This window comes from Calonectris borealis, chromosome 4, assembly GCF_964195595.1.
Source record: "Calonectris borealis chromosome 4, bCalBor7.hap1.2, whole genome shotgun sequence".
Taxonomy (NCBI): domain Eukaryota; kingdom Metazoa; phylum Chordata; class Aves; order Procellariiformes; family Procellariidae; genus Calonectris; species Calonectris borealis.
The window spans coordinates 66,517,919-66,533,638 of record NC_134315.1 but is presented as its reverse complement, the minus strand read 5'-3'; the positions used below and the strand labels follow the sequence as shown (position 1 = coordinate 66,533,638).

General features: G+C 45.7%; 1 protein-coding gene across 3 annotated transcripts; it reads left to right on the top strand.

Moving 5' to 3' along the window:
* Window positions 1-171: 171 nt before the first annotated feature.
* Window positions 172-13,630, top strand: COQ2 (coenzyme Q2, polyprenyltransferase). Of its 3 annotated transcripts, XR_012673588.1 has the most exons (8): window positions 172-397; window positions 758-924; window positions 2,942-3,063; window positions 3,295-3,380; window positions 4,280-4,413; window positions 11,449-11,637; window positions 12,475-12,664; window positions 13,103-13,188. XR_012673588.1 is itself a non-coding variant. In XM_075149955.1 (7 exons), the coding sequence occupies exons 1-7, from the start codon at window positions 187-189 to the stop codon at window positions 13,256-13,258; spliced, it is 1,065 nt and encodes a 354-aa protein (XP_075006056.1). In that variant the 5' UTR covers window positions 172-186; the 3' UTR covers window positions 13,259-13,630. The 3 variants fall into 3 exon arrangements, 1 of the variants encoding a protein (XP_075006056.1); XR_012673587.1 differs by having other exon boundaries at window positions 11,449-12,664; XM_075149955.1 differs by lacking the exon at window positions 12,475-12,664 and having other exon boundaries at window positions 13,103-13,630.
* Window positions 13,631-15,720: the final 2,090 nt, after the last annotated feature.

The window sequence follows — 15,720 nt, the reverse complement described above, 5'->3', positions numbered from 1 at the left end:
CCTACGCCTCCGCCCGGCCCGACCCGCAGTTTGACTCCCGGAAGCGAGCACCAGGCGGCACACGCCTGCCGGGCGAGGAGCGGCGACGCCCGCCCTGGAGAGCCGGAGCCGGGGACCCCCGGCCCCGGCGGCGCTGCGCATGAGCGGCGCCGCGTGACACCGCCACGCCGGAAGCTCGGCGGCAAGATGGCGGCTCTCCTGGTGCGGCTCTGTCGGGGCGCCCCCGGCCTCCGCGCCGCCCGCCTACCTCTCGCCGCCGCCGCCCCGCCGCTGCGCCGCCCGTCCGCGCCTCCGGGACCCCCGCGGCCGCTCAGCTTTTCGGCGGCCGAGCTAGTGCGCGTCGCGCCGGGCCCGCTGCGGCCCTACCTGCGCCTCATGCGGCTGCACCAACCCACCGGTGAGCGGGCCGGAGCGGGGCGGGGCGGGGCGGCGCCGTAGCCGTGGCGCCGTGGTAACCATGGCGACGCGGCAGCCATGGCGACGCGTGGGTCTGCGGCGGCCGCTGCGTGCCGGGGCCGCCGCTGATGCCGGCCCCGACGGGCGGGCGGGGAGCGGTGGTGCGGCGGGGAGGGTGGGGGTCCTGTGCCGGTGGCCGTAGCACCCCTCCCCGGCCACACGCGCCCTCTTCCGGGCAGGGAGTTTTGCCAAAGAAGCGCGTGTCTGCTCGGCAACGCCGTTACTCAGCAGCGAGCTGCCGTCCTGCCCCGCGGCCCCCCGCTCCCCCCTTACCCCACGCGCGGATTTTGTCTTCACTCAGGGACGTGGCTGCTGTACCTGCCGTGCACCTGGAGCATCGGCTTGGCGGCCGAGCCGGGCTGCCTCCCGGACTGGCACATGCTGTCCCTGTTCGGCATCGGAGCGGTGCTCATGCGTGGAGCCGGCTGCACGATCAATGACATGTGGGATCGCGACTATGACAAAAAGGTGGAGAAACCCCCGTGGGCTTGCAAAGACCCAGGGAAGTGAATTGCTGGTTAATTAACCAAGTACATGTCCGCACATCTCCAACATCACCAGTGATTCCTTGCTGAGTGCAGGCATAGGGCTCCATGTTCAGAAATTCCTCTGTGTTTCTATCTGAGATGTGTGCAATTAATTTGTCTACGCTTCTTCCTAGAATAGTAGAAATAATTTTATTTTGTATAACATTTCTCTGTCTAGGACTGTAATAAGTCTTCTAGAGTACTTACCTCTGTGTAAGACAAAATATATATAGTCAGCTGTAGATAGTACTTGAACAAGTTTATTTTTCAACTTTTTTTGCATGACAGAACAAAATAAATAACACTTTTTTTGCTACACTTGCTAGTTACGATCTACCCAAGAACCACTTTTTTCTTTTTTTTTAAATTTTCAGGAGCAGGGTTTCCTTGAATATTGTTAATTTCTTCATGAGAATGGCTGTTAAGAGTTATCATGCCCAACCCTGAGCTAATCCTCTTCTATTATGTTGTATTTTTTATCTCCCTTTTGTTCAGAAGAGGGAAATAAGCAAAAGGCAGTGCCCGATGTCAGATCTTGAAATGTGCATAGGTGCAGGCTTGGAGGGGAGTATCCTAGTGATGTGTCACTGTTTGCTTGTCGTGTTTTCTGTTCCTGTGTTGTTCCTCTGGTTTTGGGTTTCAGCGCTGGCAAGAGACAGGATAATGATATATGAAGTTCTTCTTACAGCACTGTTGTATTTGTGCTGTTGGGAAGGCAATGAATCAGTGCAAGTTTTGTGGCAGCTTTGGGTGGTTTAGGGTTCGGAGGTTATTAACAACTAAATATGCTAAAAATATTTGACAGGGTGGGATGTGTGATTAGTAAGATGGAATTTTCAATATAATGAATTCATTTATGCATTAATGTGATGTGGTTAGATGTAAAGTTTTAAAAATTCTCATCGTAGCTCTTTCTTACATTAAAAGGATACCTTCAAAACAAGTGCGATAGAGGCTGGGTCAATATCAGGATGTTGACTTGCGTTGCTGATGTTTGAGGTTTTAGATTTTATGTTACTGATTATTTGGTAAATGTTTTCTTTTCTTTAAATGAAACATCCCATGTTTGGTTATAATGTGCAGTGGAATTAGTCACAAATATATTAAGTGCACGTTTAAACTGCAAAAGCAGTATTTGACGTTTAACATAACCTGATTGGGGGGGGAGAACAAACTAAAAGAGTTTATTTAAATTCACATTATTAAAGCATATGCAGAGCACTTTATACATACACAGTATTCTGTAAAAAGTTGGCTTTCGAACCTCTTCAAATAGACTTTACACCATTTTCATCAACGTGCAAAACTTCTGTCTTTTTTTTTTTTTTTTTTTGCAACGGTCACCTTTGGCAGGTAACTCACCATACATTTCAGTTTAACTTTTTTCTGATACTTGTTTCTTCCTTCAATTTGCCTTGTATGATTTCTTGTTCCAGACAGAGTTTCTAAACTCCATTGTATCCCGACTACGATTAAATTAATTGTTCTTTCACTGTTATTAACAATGGTTATGTGTGCTAGAGGAGCCCTGCATCTTTACGATATTTTACATGGTAATCACTTTAAAGTATTTAGGCATAGAAGCGCTGCTCGAAATTGGTATAGTTAGCTCACAACTTTTTAAGTCTGATTTTTTTTTTTCCTAAGGTAATAAAATTCATATACAAGATGCCTACAGTGTTTCTAGTCGGCCTCATTGCACACAAGTGGCACTTTATTTCTGCTCTACTTTTTAAAGCCTCCGTGCTTCTATAATAAGCGCTGCTGCTTAGAAATACAGCTCACGTCCGTGATGATATGCTACGTTTGTATTGTTGAAGGAACCCTGTCTCAAACATTCTGTGACACGTTTCTGTTTATTTTTCCACTTATATGCCAATGGTATGACTTTTAGTTTTAAGATACATTGGAATGTGTTATATTTGATTTGATATTAACATTATTCTTTCCGTTTTTAGGTTGCAAGGACAGCAAGTAGGCCCCTGGCAGCTGGAGATATCTCTACTTTTCAGTCCTTTGTTTTTCTCGGGGGACAGCTTAGCTTGGCACTTTGTGTGCTTCTGTGTCTGAATTACTATAGGTGATGTATAAGTTATCTTTTGTTTTTTAAAATTTGATTCCAGATCCAGAGTTAAGCACAGAGATTTTCAGCAGAAAAGGTGTTGGAGGCAGAGAGAGGAGGTTATTAGTCATGGAATTGTGTTTGAAAGTAAAAGAATTAGTTCAGTACTATGTACAGCTCCTGTCATGCTGCACTATATCTTGTGATCTTTAGACTGGCAAACAATAAACCTCTTGGTACTTTTTACAGTATCATTCTGGGAGCAGCCTCTTTGTCTCTTGTGATCACCTACCCTTTGATGAAGAGAGTAACATATTGGCCACAGTTAATTTTGGGTGAGCTGGAAATATTTTTACTATTTTTTTCTTCAGATGTAGTTTTTGGGGTGTTTTACAAATTAGTAATTGAACTTCAGCAATCTGATCTTTTTATAACTTTATATTAAAATAAAAATACCTTATAGACAAAGTTCTGTTGTGCCAGAAGCTTCTTAAACAATTTATAACACATATAAGAGTTGATGTTTGGGTTTCGGTTTTTTTGTTAAAAATCAGTTCCTTATTTTGACGGAGTGAGGGGAGGGAGAAAGGGAGGGAGAAAATAAATATTTGTCATTTGAGAATCAGCTTTAGTTTCGGGGTTATCTCAAAACCTTTCTTAAACATGCATTTGTCCTTCATTTCAGTCTTCAGCCTCTAAAATAACTCCTGTGCAGAAACTGATGATGCTTGTATTTCAGGTTGAGCTACTAAAACATACCTTTGTATCTTGGCCTTCACATTCCAGCTGCCTTCAGCTTTTTCAACCAAAATTGTCATTTTCAGCCTTGAAGTACCATAATTGGCTGCTGTGCACTCTTTTGCAATCAGTTATACTGACATCTTTTGTTCTGCTGACATCTAAGCATTTTAACTTTAGACCCATTGTTTGAGTACACTGAAATAGTTCTGTGCAAATGTTTCCCTATGCTAATGAAGTCGAATTTAAATTGGGGAAAAATGCGTGGCTATACGTATTTCTCCTTGTATGTCCAGAGTATTTAATGTCAAATTACTTCTATTTATTACCTGACTGGAGATAAGTGGTAGAAAAACAGAGATGGCAATATTGTACAAAAAGCTGCTGGTATGATATACACTCGAACAAATAATACTTAATTCTATACATGTAATTTCGATTGCTCCTGGCAATCTTGTAACTTTTTTTCTTTGTTTTACTCTCGTTATGTTTTTAGGACTTACATTTAATTGGGGAGCCCTTCTTGGCTGGTCTGCCGTCAAAGGCTCATGTGAGTGGTCTGTGTGTTTGCCCACGTACTTAGCTGGAGTAATGTGGACGCTGGTATATGATACCATTTACGCACATCAGGTAGAGTAACAGAGGGAAATGTATGTTTGTGTGTTTAATTTACAACTTTGTTGTCAAACAGCAGTACTAACCTGTTGCAGTTCTTCACCCTCAGCTGAGCTAAAACAGCACCAAAGAAACCCCAGCCCTTGGACCTTTTATTGCTGTTTACAAATGTTTTACATATCAGGTAGAAAGCTGGAAGTATAATGCACTTTGTGTGCTCGTGCATTTTCATTGTGTAAATAACTTTGATGTTGGTATTAGCTCTTGGCTGCTAAAGCAGCGTAAAGGACCAACCTTCTAATTTAAATTTTAATGTAGAGACTGTCCTGGTTCCAGCTGGGACAGGGTTAACTTTCTTCCCAGTAGCCTGGGGGGTGTGCTGTGTTTTGGGTTCGGTGTGAAAGGAGCGTTGATGGCCCATTGATGCTTCGGCTGTTGCTGGGTGATGCTTGCACCGGGAGGGGGGAGCACAGCCGGGGTGGTGGACCCAGCTGGCCAATGGGGTATTCTATACCATGTGACATCATGCTCAGTATAAAAACCAGGTGTGTGGGGGGGCTCGCCCCCCGCTCGTGATACGGGTCGGCGGTCGGTGAGCGGTTCTGTTGTGCATTGCCTGCTTTGTGTATTCTGTTATTGTTGTTGTTCTCACTGTTATTATTACTGTTCTACTTAGTTTTATTTCAATTATTAAACTGTTTTTATCTCAACCCGGGAGCTTTCCTACTTGTGCCCTCCCAATTCTCTCCCCCATCCCACCGGGGGGGGGGTGATCGAGCGGCTGCGTGGCGTTTATTTTTGCTGGCTGGGGTTAAACCACGACAGTCCTTTTTGGCGCCCAACGTGGGGCACGAAGGGTTGAGATAACAACAGATTATTTAGAACATATTAAGGAATTTATATCTGGTGACATATTCGTTTGTTCTGCACCATGCTCTTGTTTTTACTGTACCTGTTAAAAATTGGAGTTGGGTTTTGTAGTCTGTTGTGCTCTGCCGTGATTAATGATGTTTTGCCTGGGAGATTTGTTACTAAAACGCTGGCATTGGGGGTTATTTGGTATTTGGGATTCGTAATGAAGCCGTTTCTGCATTTCGGGTACCACCTCATGGAGACCATTAGCAATTATACCTTTTCCTCCGAGAGATTTTTTATGGAGGAAATAGAGAATGGCACGCTCACTACCTTCATCTCCTTTGTTAAAATAACTTGCCAGTACCTTGAACATCCCTGGGTAGTTAAGATATATCTCTTGGTACTCCTTGGGAATATTGTTGCGGTTTTATCCAAGGTTAGTAAGCAATTTAAGAATGTCATCCAGAGATCTGCCCCAAGGTTGGATAGCTATGAGTGGCAGGGCGAGTGGGATAGCATGGGCAAATGCCTAGGGCGATGGGCACCCCCAGTGTTCTGGAACTTTACCCCTGAACAAGTGAAGAACCCTGAAAAATTAGTAGAATATTTGGAAGAAGTATGCTGTCACCCTGGCCATTCCAGGGAGACGCAAATCACCACAATGTGCTGGGGCCTGGCCCACGCCTACCGAGCCCTGTTTAACACCACTCAGAACCCCCAAGGGGAAGGAAACGTCTCTGCAGCTGATGACAAAGCAACAGGCCCTGCGGCTACCCCACCCCCCAGGGCAAGCACAGCAGCTACTCCGCCCCCTGCGACAGAGAGCCAACCCACACCGGTATCAGTCGCCCCTATACAAAAAAGAAAATGCACAAGAAAATCAGCTCGTCTAGTAAGGGATGAAGATGAACCAGGGCCATCACGAGAACAGGAGGAGGAGGAGGCAGAACCCGTAAATGAGATGGTGACCACCCGATCCCTATCCCTGGGTGAGCTGCGAGATATGCGAAAAGACTTCAGCCGTCGTCCAGGGGAGCACATTGTCACCTGGCTGCTCCGATGCTGGGATAACGGGGCCAGTAGCCTGGAATTAGAGGGTAGGGAAGCCAAGCAGCTGGGATCCCTTTCTAGGGAAGGGGGCATTGACAAAGCAATTGGACAAGGGGCACAAGTCCTCAGCCTCTGGAGGCGACTCCTGTCAGGTGTGAAGGAAAGGTATCCCTTCAAGGAAGATGTTATATGCCACCCAGGCAAGTGGACCACCATGGAGAGAGGTATCCAGTACCTGAGAGAATTAGCCGTGCTGGAAGTGATTTATGATGACCTGAACAACGAGCAGTTATCCAAAGACCCAGATGAGGTCAAATGCACCCGACCCATGTGGCGGAAGTTTGTACGGAGCGCACCAGCGTCACATGCAAACTCATTGGCAGTAATGACCTGGAGAGATGGAGAGGAACAAACAGTGGATGAACTGGCTGGCCAACTCCGGCAATATGAAGAAAGTCTCTCTTCCTCCCTACGGGCCTGTGTCTCTGCTGTGGAGAAACTGTCTCAGGAGGTCCAGCAAATCAAAGAGGATATGTCCTGCTTCCCCCCTGCACGGGCCAGTGTCTCAGCCATTAGGAGCAAACGTCCCTCTGCTCAAGAGAGGAGACATCGTGGGTACACACCCCGGGGCACCCTGTGGTTTTACCTGCGTGACCACGGAGAGGACATGAGGAAGTGGGATGGAAAACCTACCTCAGTCCTACAGGCACGGGTACATGAGTTGCAAGGGAAAACAACCACAAAAGCGGGTTCTTCCAGGAAAACCGCTGCTCCGGTCTCCAGCGAGTTCCCCAGACAGAGTAGAAGGGCTGATTCCACTTCCGACCTTAACAAAGGGACTTCTGACTCATACTTACAAGAAGTAGATAGCGAATATGATGACCAGGACTAGAGGGGCCCTGCCTCCAGCCAGGTGGAGGAAAGGGACAACCGGGTTTACTGGACTGTGTGGATTCGATGGCCTGGCACATCAGATCCACAAGAATATAAGGCTCTCGTAGACACCGGTGCGCAGTGTACCCTGATGCCATCAGGCTATAAAGGGGCAGAACCCATTTGTATTTCTGGAGTGACAGGGGGATCCCAAGAGTTAACTGTATTGGAGGCCGAAGTGAGCCTAACCGGGAAGGAGTGGCAGAAGCACCCCATCGTGACTGGCCCAGAAGCTCCGTGCATCCTTGGCATAGACTACCTCAGGAGAGGGTATTTCAAGGACCCAAAAGGGTACCGGTGGGCTTTTGGTATAGCTGCCCTGGAGACGGAGGAAATTAAACAGCTGTCCACCTTGCCCGGTCTTTCAGAGGATCCTTCTGTTGTGGGGTTGTTAAAGGTCCAAGAACAACAGGTGCCGATCGCTACCACAACAGTGCACCGGCGGCAATACCGCACCAACCGAGACTCCTTGATCCCCATCCATGAGCTGATTCGTCGACTGGAGAGCCAAGGAGTGATCAGCAAGACTCGCTCACCCTTTAACAGTCCCATATGGCCAGTGCGAAAGTCCAATGGAGAGTGGAGGCTAACAGTAGACTATCGTGGCCTGAACGAAGTGACGCCACCACTGAGTGCTGCCGTGCCGGACATGCTGGAACTTCAATACGAACTGGAGTCAAAGGCAGCCAAGTGGTACGCCACCATTGATATCGCTAATGCATTCTTCTCCATCCCTTTGGCGGCAGAGTGCAGGCCACAGTTTGCTTTCACTTGGAGGGGTGTCCAGTACACCTGGAACCGACTGCCCCAGGGGTGGAAACACAGCCCTACCATTTGCCATGGACTGATCCACACCACACTGGAACAGGGTGAGGCTCCAGAACACCTGCAATACATTGATGACATCATCGTGTGGGGCAACACAGCAGAGGAAGTTTTCAAGAAAGGGGAGAGAATAGTCCAAATCCTTCTGAAGGCCGGCTTTGCAATAAAACGAAGTAAGGTCAAGGGACCTGCACAGGAGATCCAGTTTTTAGGAATAAAATGGCAAGATGGACGTCGTCAGATCCCAACAGATGTGATCAATAAAATAACAGCCATGTCTCCACCAACTAACAAAAAGGAAACGCAAGCTTTCTTAGGCGTTGTAGGCTTTTGGAGAATGCATATTCCAAATTACAGTCAGATCGTAAGCCCTCTCTATCACGTGACCAGGAAGAAGAACGACTTCAGATGGGGCCCTGAGCAACGACAAGCATTTGAGCAAATTAAACAGGAGATAGTTCAGGCAGTAGCCCTTGGGCCAGTCCGGGCAGGACAAGATGTGAAGAATGTGCTCTACACCGCAGCCGGGGAGAATGGCCCTACCTGGAGCCTCTGGCAGAAAGCACCAGGGGAGACTCGAGGTCGACCCTTAGGGTTCTGGAGTCGGGGATACAGAGGATCCGAGGCCCGCTACACTCCAACTGAGAAGGAGATATTGGCAGCATATGAAGGGGTTCAAGCTGCTTCGGAAGTGGTTGGCACTGAAGCACAGCTCCTCCTGGCACCCCGACTGCCGGTGCTGGGCTGGATGTTCAAAGGGAGCGTCCCCTCTACACATCATGCAACTGATGCTACGTGGAGTAAGTGGGTCGCGCTGATCACACAACGGGCCCGAATAGGAAACCCCAGTCGCCCAGGAATCTTGGAGGTGATCACGAACTGGCCAGAAGGCAAAGATTTTGGAATATCCCCAGAGGAGGAGGTGATGCGTGCTGAAGAGGCCCCACCATATAACAAACTACCAGAAAACGAGAAGCAATATGCCCTGTTCACGGATGGGTCCTGTCGCCTTGTGGGAAAACATCGGAGATGGAAGGCTGCTGTATGGAGTCCTATACGCCAAGTTGCAGAAACTGCTGAAGGAGAAGGTGAATCGAGCCAGTTTGCAGAGGTGAAAGCCATCCAGCTGGCCTTGGGCATTGCCGAACGAGAAAAATGGCCAGTACTTTATCTCTATACTGACTCATGGATGGTGGCAAATGCCCTGTGGGGGTGGTTGCAGCAGTGGAAGCAGAACAACTGGCAGCGCAGAGGTAAACCCATCTGGGCTGCCGCATTGTGGCAAGATATTGCTGCCCAGGTAGAGAACCTGACTGTAAAAGTACGACACGTAGATGCTCACGTACCCAAGAGTCGGGCCAGTGAAGAGCACCAAAACAACCAGCAGGTGGATCAGGCTGCCAAGATCGAAGTAGCTCAGGTAGATCTGGACTGGCAACATAAAGGTGAATTATTTATAGCTCGGTGGGCCCATGACACTTCAGGCCACCAAGGGAGAGATGCAACATATAGATGGGCTCGTGATCGAGGGGTGGACTTAACCATGGACACTATTGCACAGGTTATCCACGAATGTGAAACATGCGCTGCAATCAAGCAAGCCAAACGAGTAAAGCCTCTTTGGTATGGAGGACGATGGTTGAAGTATAAATATGGGGAGGCTTGGCAGATTGATTATATCACGCTCCCACAAACCCGACAGGGCAAGCGCTATGTGCTCACCATGGTGGAAGTAACCACAGGATGGCTGGAAACATATCCTGTGCCCCGTGCCACCGCCCGGAACACCATCCTGGGCCTTGAAAAGCAAGTCCTGTGGCGACATGGCACCCCAGAAAGAATTGAGTCAGACAACGGGACTCACTTCCGAAACGCCCTCATAGACACCTGGGCCAAAGAGCACGGCATTGAGTGGGTCTATCACATCCCCTACCATGCACCAGCCTCCGGGAAAATCGAACGATACAACGGGCTGCTAAAGACAACACTGAGGGCAATGGGTGGTGGGACATTCAAGCATTGGGATACACATTTAGCAAAGGCCACCTGGTTAGTGAACACTAGGGGATCTGTCACTCGAGCTGGCCCTGCCCAATCCAAACCCTTACGTGCTGTAGAGGGGGATAAAGTCCCTGTCGTGCATATGAGAAATATGCTGGGGAAGACAGTCTGGGTTGCTCCTGCCTCTGGCAAGGGAAAACCCATCCGTGGGATTGCTTTTGCTCAGGGACCTGGGTGCACTTGGTGGGTGATGAGAAAGGATGGGGAAGTCCGGTGTGTACCTCAGGGGGATTTAATTTTGGGTGAAAATAGCCAATGAACTGAATTGTACGATGTTAGTTATTACATAGTACTGTATGTCATCACTTTTATGGTTACCATATGCCATATTAACAGTATTACAGTAAGAATCACCCAGATTAATTTAGGATGAACGCCGATGAAACTGAGCAAGGTGCAACAATGATAGAACCAGACGAGCGCCCAGAACTGGCCTCCGCATGCAAGAGCCCGACACCACACACCATCTCTCCTGCCCTGCAAGACTGTTACGACAGATGGAACCCGAAGTCATGGACTAAATGAACTCAACGGACGTTTTAGAGGGATGGCCCATGGACTAAGGGAATGATATCCCTGTGTGCGTATATATCAAAAGGCAGGGAAAAGGAGCGGTGACTAATTGGAATGTATGGGAAAATGTGAGACCTGGGCATGATGTAGATGGTATAGAATAAGGGGTGGATATTGTCCTGGTTCCAGCTGGGACAGGGTTAACTTTCTTCCCAGTAGCCTGGGGGGTGTGCTGTGTTTTGGGTTCGGTGTGAAAGGAGCGTTGATGGCCCATTGATGCTTCGGCTGTTGCTGGGTGATGCTTGCACCGGGAGGGGGGAGCACAGCCGGGGTGGTGGACCCAGCTGGCCAATGGGGTATTCTATACCATGTGACATCATGCTCAGTATAAAAACCAGGTGTGTGGGGGGGCTCGCCCCCCGCTCGTGATACGGGTCGGCGGTCGGTGAGCGGTTCTGTTGTGCATTGCCTGCTTTGTGTATTCTGTTATTGTTGTTGTTCTCACTGTTATTATTACTGTTCTACTTAGTTTTATTTCAATTATTAAACTGTTTTTATCTCAACCCGGGAGCTTTCCTACTTGTGCCCTCCCAATTCTCTCCCCCATCCCACCGGGGGGGGGGGGTGATCGAGCGGCTGCGTGGCGTTTATTTTTGCTGGCTGGGGTTAAACCACGACAGAGACCTACAAATGCACTTAAATCAGGTTCCTAATAAGAAGTGTTGGAAACTTAAGCAAGGCCCCCCTTTTTATTTTCCTTATGAAGTGGCAGTTGGATTGTGAATTTTTTGCTAATTCATCCTTTCATTCTAGGATAAGAGGGACGACATCATTATCGGTGTGAAGTCAACAGCATTACAGTTCAAGGAGGATACAAAACAGTGGCTTAGTGGCTTCAGCCTTGCAATGCTCCTGAGTTTGTGCGTGGCAGGAATGAACTGTAACCAGACGTTCCCGTATTACTCAGCTGTGGCTGCCATAGGGGCTCACCTAGCACACCAGGTTTTATGGATTTATTTATACTTTTTCCATGTTCTTGATAAGAAATCAGAGTGCTTTTCAACGCCCATCAATTCGCCAACTACCTAAAAAAAACAATTCCTGTAAAGAGAACTGAAGTCTTCTGACAATAAGCTTGCTTCTCTTAAGTACCTTTTGCAGACCTTTTGTCTGAAGAGACCTCCAGTGGTTTGCAGACTGTAGAGCACTGGTTTTCAGTCTGTTCCTAACCAAAAGAACTGCCTCGTGTTGAGCTGTGATCTCAAGGGTTTTCTTCTCACTTCCAGTGCAGCCTGCAGCCAGATCCACCTCAATCCTGCAAGATTGTGCAGTTTTTATTGTTCTGAAGGTGTATCTCGTGGCTTGGCTGTTGTTGGATTTTATTTGTCAGTTCAGTGTTTTCAGTTCCCTGTGCTTGAGGGGCTGACCGGTTTTCAAGGGTGTGGATAACATCATATCTTAGAAGCTTGTGGACATTTCAGATTATTTGATCAGAACCCAGCCCTGTCACCTCTGTACAACCACAAATTGCACAGGAACAGGTTTCCCAGGGGAGGTTTCACTTCTTTTAGTCGGATACATTCTGTTTTGTCTTCTTCAGAGGCTGAATTGCAAGGTTTGAGTTTTTGGGGGATACTTCTCTATTAATGCTTTCACTTGTTTTGTTTAACATTTCCTGTTGGCATCCTTCTCAAGACTTTTGTACCAAGTTTTGTTTCCAGGAATATTTTTCAGTAACTTTTCTCCTGCTGCACTGTGTGGTTTTTTTTCACCTTTAGTTGTGACTCACAGGACGCAGCTGCCAAGCTGGGCAAGCCTTGCTTCTGGCTGTTGTTGCAGGTGTCCTGGTTCTTTTTTGCAAGAGAGTTGAACGGGCATGGCTAAGAGCGACTGGACTAAACCACCCCTGTGTGACTAGGCAGGGCCGAGCACATTCCTGTGCATTCCAGTTAGCCTGGTTCACTGCTGGATCTCCAGTGCCTTGTCTCTACTGAAACAGGGAGCAACACCTTGCAGCGGAGATTTAAAGGTGCAGGCAGGTTTTGGGGGGTTTATTTTTATTTAAAGTTCCCATTGAAGAATTAGGTGGCTACCTACTGAGGAAAATCTTAAAAAGACTTATTTACACCCCCAGATATTTTTACATTTTAAACTATCAAACCAGACTCATCAGTATCTAGGCTGTTTACATGGTCCTTCACTGGGAGGGTCTGGGAATCGTGTTCATATGTGATGCTTGACTTTTCTGCTGTATGTTGAATAAATCTGTCTAGTAAACATAGATGCCAGTTACGCAAAAAAATCCTTTATAAGCACAGAGTATTCCTGTTTCTTGTGGAGGTAAGGGTAGACTTTAGAATTTGAGATTCAGTTTTTGAAGTTACAGACCTTTTTGTGTCTTTTTGTGATGTGTCAAATATTTATGTGTAGAATAATAATGCTAGAATGTTATACTGTGCTTTTGCAGATTTACACTTTGGACATAGACAAACCTGAAGATTGTTGGAAGAAATTTGCTTCAAATCGTAATGTAGGAGTTCTGCTCTTCATAGGGATTGTGCTTGGAAATCTGTGGAAACGAAAAGACTCAAAAAATGTAGAAGAGCCTTTAGAAAACAGGTAGTTGAGATTACTATGAATACTGATATTTTAGTCCAGCTAAAATGTAAGTACTGTATCAAGGAAAACAGTTTCAACATAAGTATAGCTGCTTTATATTGTTTATTTATAAAAGCTGGTGAAAACATTCTTTTTTCTAAAAACATGCAAATGAGATTATCCTACAATGTAATTTTGATTATCCTTAAATTACTTCAACCTCCATAGAAGCTTCAACAAGTGAAGCTGCTCTGCTGGTCCTGTGTAGTACAAGCAAACTTCTGTCAAGTTCTCAAGACTGTGAGCCCAAGATTTTATATGAAACAGATACCTCTTAGTGACAGCATGTGGGAAAATGCAAAGTGATTTCAGGATGTAAATAAAATCTGGCTGTACATGTTTGGTGTTCTGATTTATTACATGAATAATTTTCAGTTTGAGTTGCATCTTGTTGCGTGAAAGAATTGCAATAGCAGTTTTTTATCCTGAGATGTCTAGAAGCAGTCAGGACTCTGTGAGTGTGTGAGGTCTAGAGTAAGAAGTCAATAGAGAAGTATTTAAAATTACCTTTTGCTCTTGCTGTGATTGCTGGCAGTGGTTCCTTTTTATGTGAAAAGAACAGGCTTCTGCAAAGTTGCCTGCACGGAATGAGCTGAGCTCGTTTATCAAGAATGATTTGAACAGAGACTACTGACTTAAAAACAGAGCAGCCCAGAGCTATTGCCAAGTGTGTGTGACTGGTGGTTGACCCTGAGCTACGAATTCATCATACAAAGTGATCTTAATTTTTTTATGTTTATTTTTTAATTCTGTTTGTTTTGTCTTATGCCTACTGGTTTTATTTGTAGTCTTACAGGAATAACTTGTTTATAGGAGGATGCCTATAAACAATAAAAATAGCACCTGCAGGCTAACAATTACATTGCTCCAAACCATTCATGTTTTCAACGGGTTTGTGCTCTCTCAGTTACATGATTTGCATGGTAGTTAACCTTTTATTTGACTCATGGTGTTAAAGAGCTTGTATGGCACATTCTGGAGTTAATTTTTGCAGAAGGAGCAACGGACACGCCTGTTCTAGGAAAATGATACAATGGAGTTTACCTCAGATTGCATACTGGTAGGCAATGCAAACGCGCTTGTCTCCACAGGTGGCTTTGTGTATGCCTGCATGCGGGGCTGTGGTTCGGTGATGCAGAGTGTTTGGTTGCCAAACTTGTGGTATTCCAACAACCTTTCCTGATGTAGTTTTGCATTACCGATGATGGTGAACAGGCGAAGAAGTTCCTGTTGCAGGGAAATGAGAAAGCATATAATGGGTCAGTGGCTTTGGTCACAGAAGATCCTTTTTGGTGCTGGAACAGACTTCTGTGGGTTCTGGACACTTCTTTTTAATTTAACACCTTTTAAAGTTGTTTTTTCTGTTACTATTTAAACAAGTGATGTCAAATATATTTTGAGCAAATTAGAAAGAGTAGATTTTTCAGCCTGACTGCATATAAGATAGAAATATGTGAAAACGTTAGGAAGTGTAACTGCTTTTAGGGCCTCCTCGAGCCTTACACAGAAATTGTTCTTAAATAGGGTTTATAATTTTGGGGTGGAGGAACTATTTAGTTGAAGAAAAGCAGTTTAAAAATGAAGAATAGTAAGTTTCTGAACAATTATGTGACAAAGTTGCATTTTGTAGAGAGAGAATCGGATGCATCCAACTTTGGTTATAAGGCATTTACTAGTAATAAGTCTTGTGATGGATCAGTTTCTTAATACTTGTAATATTACCTTAGAGAGGATGTGGCAAAAGTTACTCATCTGTTTTTAACATATTAAAGTGTCTTTAAATAGCTTAGATTTGGGAAGAGCTCACATTTTGTAGTGCCTTTGAACCTACTGGTGTTCTTTGCTCGATGACAACTTGTCACAAGCAAGTGTTTGTCTTGTAATGGGAGGAAGAAGAAGGTGTAGCTAAATAGAGTAAAAATTCAAGTTTCAAAACAGTCCTCATGTCTTAAACTTGAAAATCACTGCATGTTTTCTATGGGGATTTTCCAAATTCATCTCAAAAAGCATTTTACAAAGATAAGCCATAGCTGTATTTTAGGTTCATTGCCTGAAAAATGAAGCAAGGTTTAGGTTCTAGGCTATAATACTGAGAGTGTTATTTGCGTGAGCATTTTATGATTAATACACAGAAATAAAAAATAACTTAAGTGAAAAATAGGCAAAGGCTGAACTACTTCCTGGCTAAAACCCTGTTTGTATCTGCTGGCAGGTATATGTGCATATCTTCTCTTCTCCTTCCATTCCCAAGCTATTCTATTCCAAATCTTCACAAAGACACTCTCTGCTCTATTTAGATACAGTCTGTTAAAAAATTCGCAAATACACCTTTCTCTAAGCAGCAGCTTCATTATTAGCTAGTGTGCTTTTGCACAAATAAGCAGTGTCGTCTGGAAGTTTCTCCTCCAGTGTCAAATTTTGCATTTC

Coding starts and splice junctions, on each gene's coding strand:
- COQ2 (XM_075149955.1), top strand. CDS start 187: ATGGCGGCTCTCCTGGTGCGGCTCTGTCGGGGCGCCCCCGGCCTCCGC. Junction 4,414..11,448: donor ATACCATTTACGCACATCAG/GTAGAGTAACAG, acceptor CTTTCATTCTAG/GATAAGAGGGACGACATCAT. Junction 11,638..13,102: donor GGGCTCACCTAGCACACCAG/GTTTTATGGATT, acceptor GTGCTTTTGCAG/ATTTACACTTTGGACATAGA.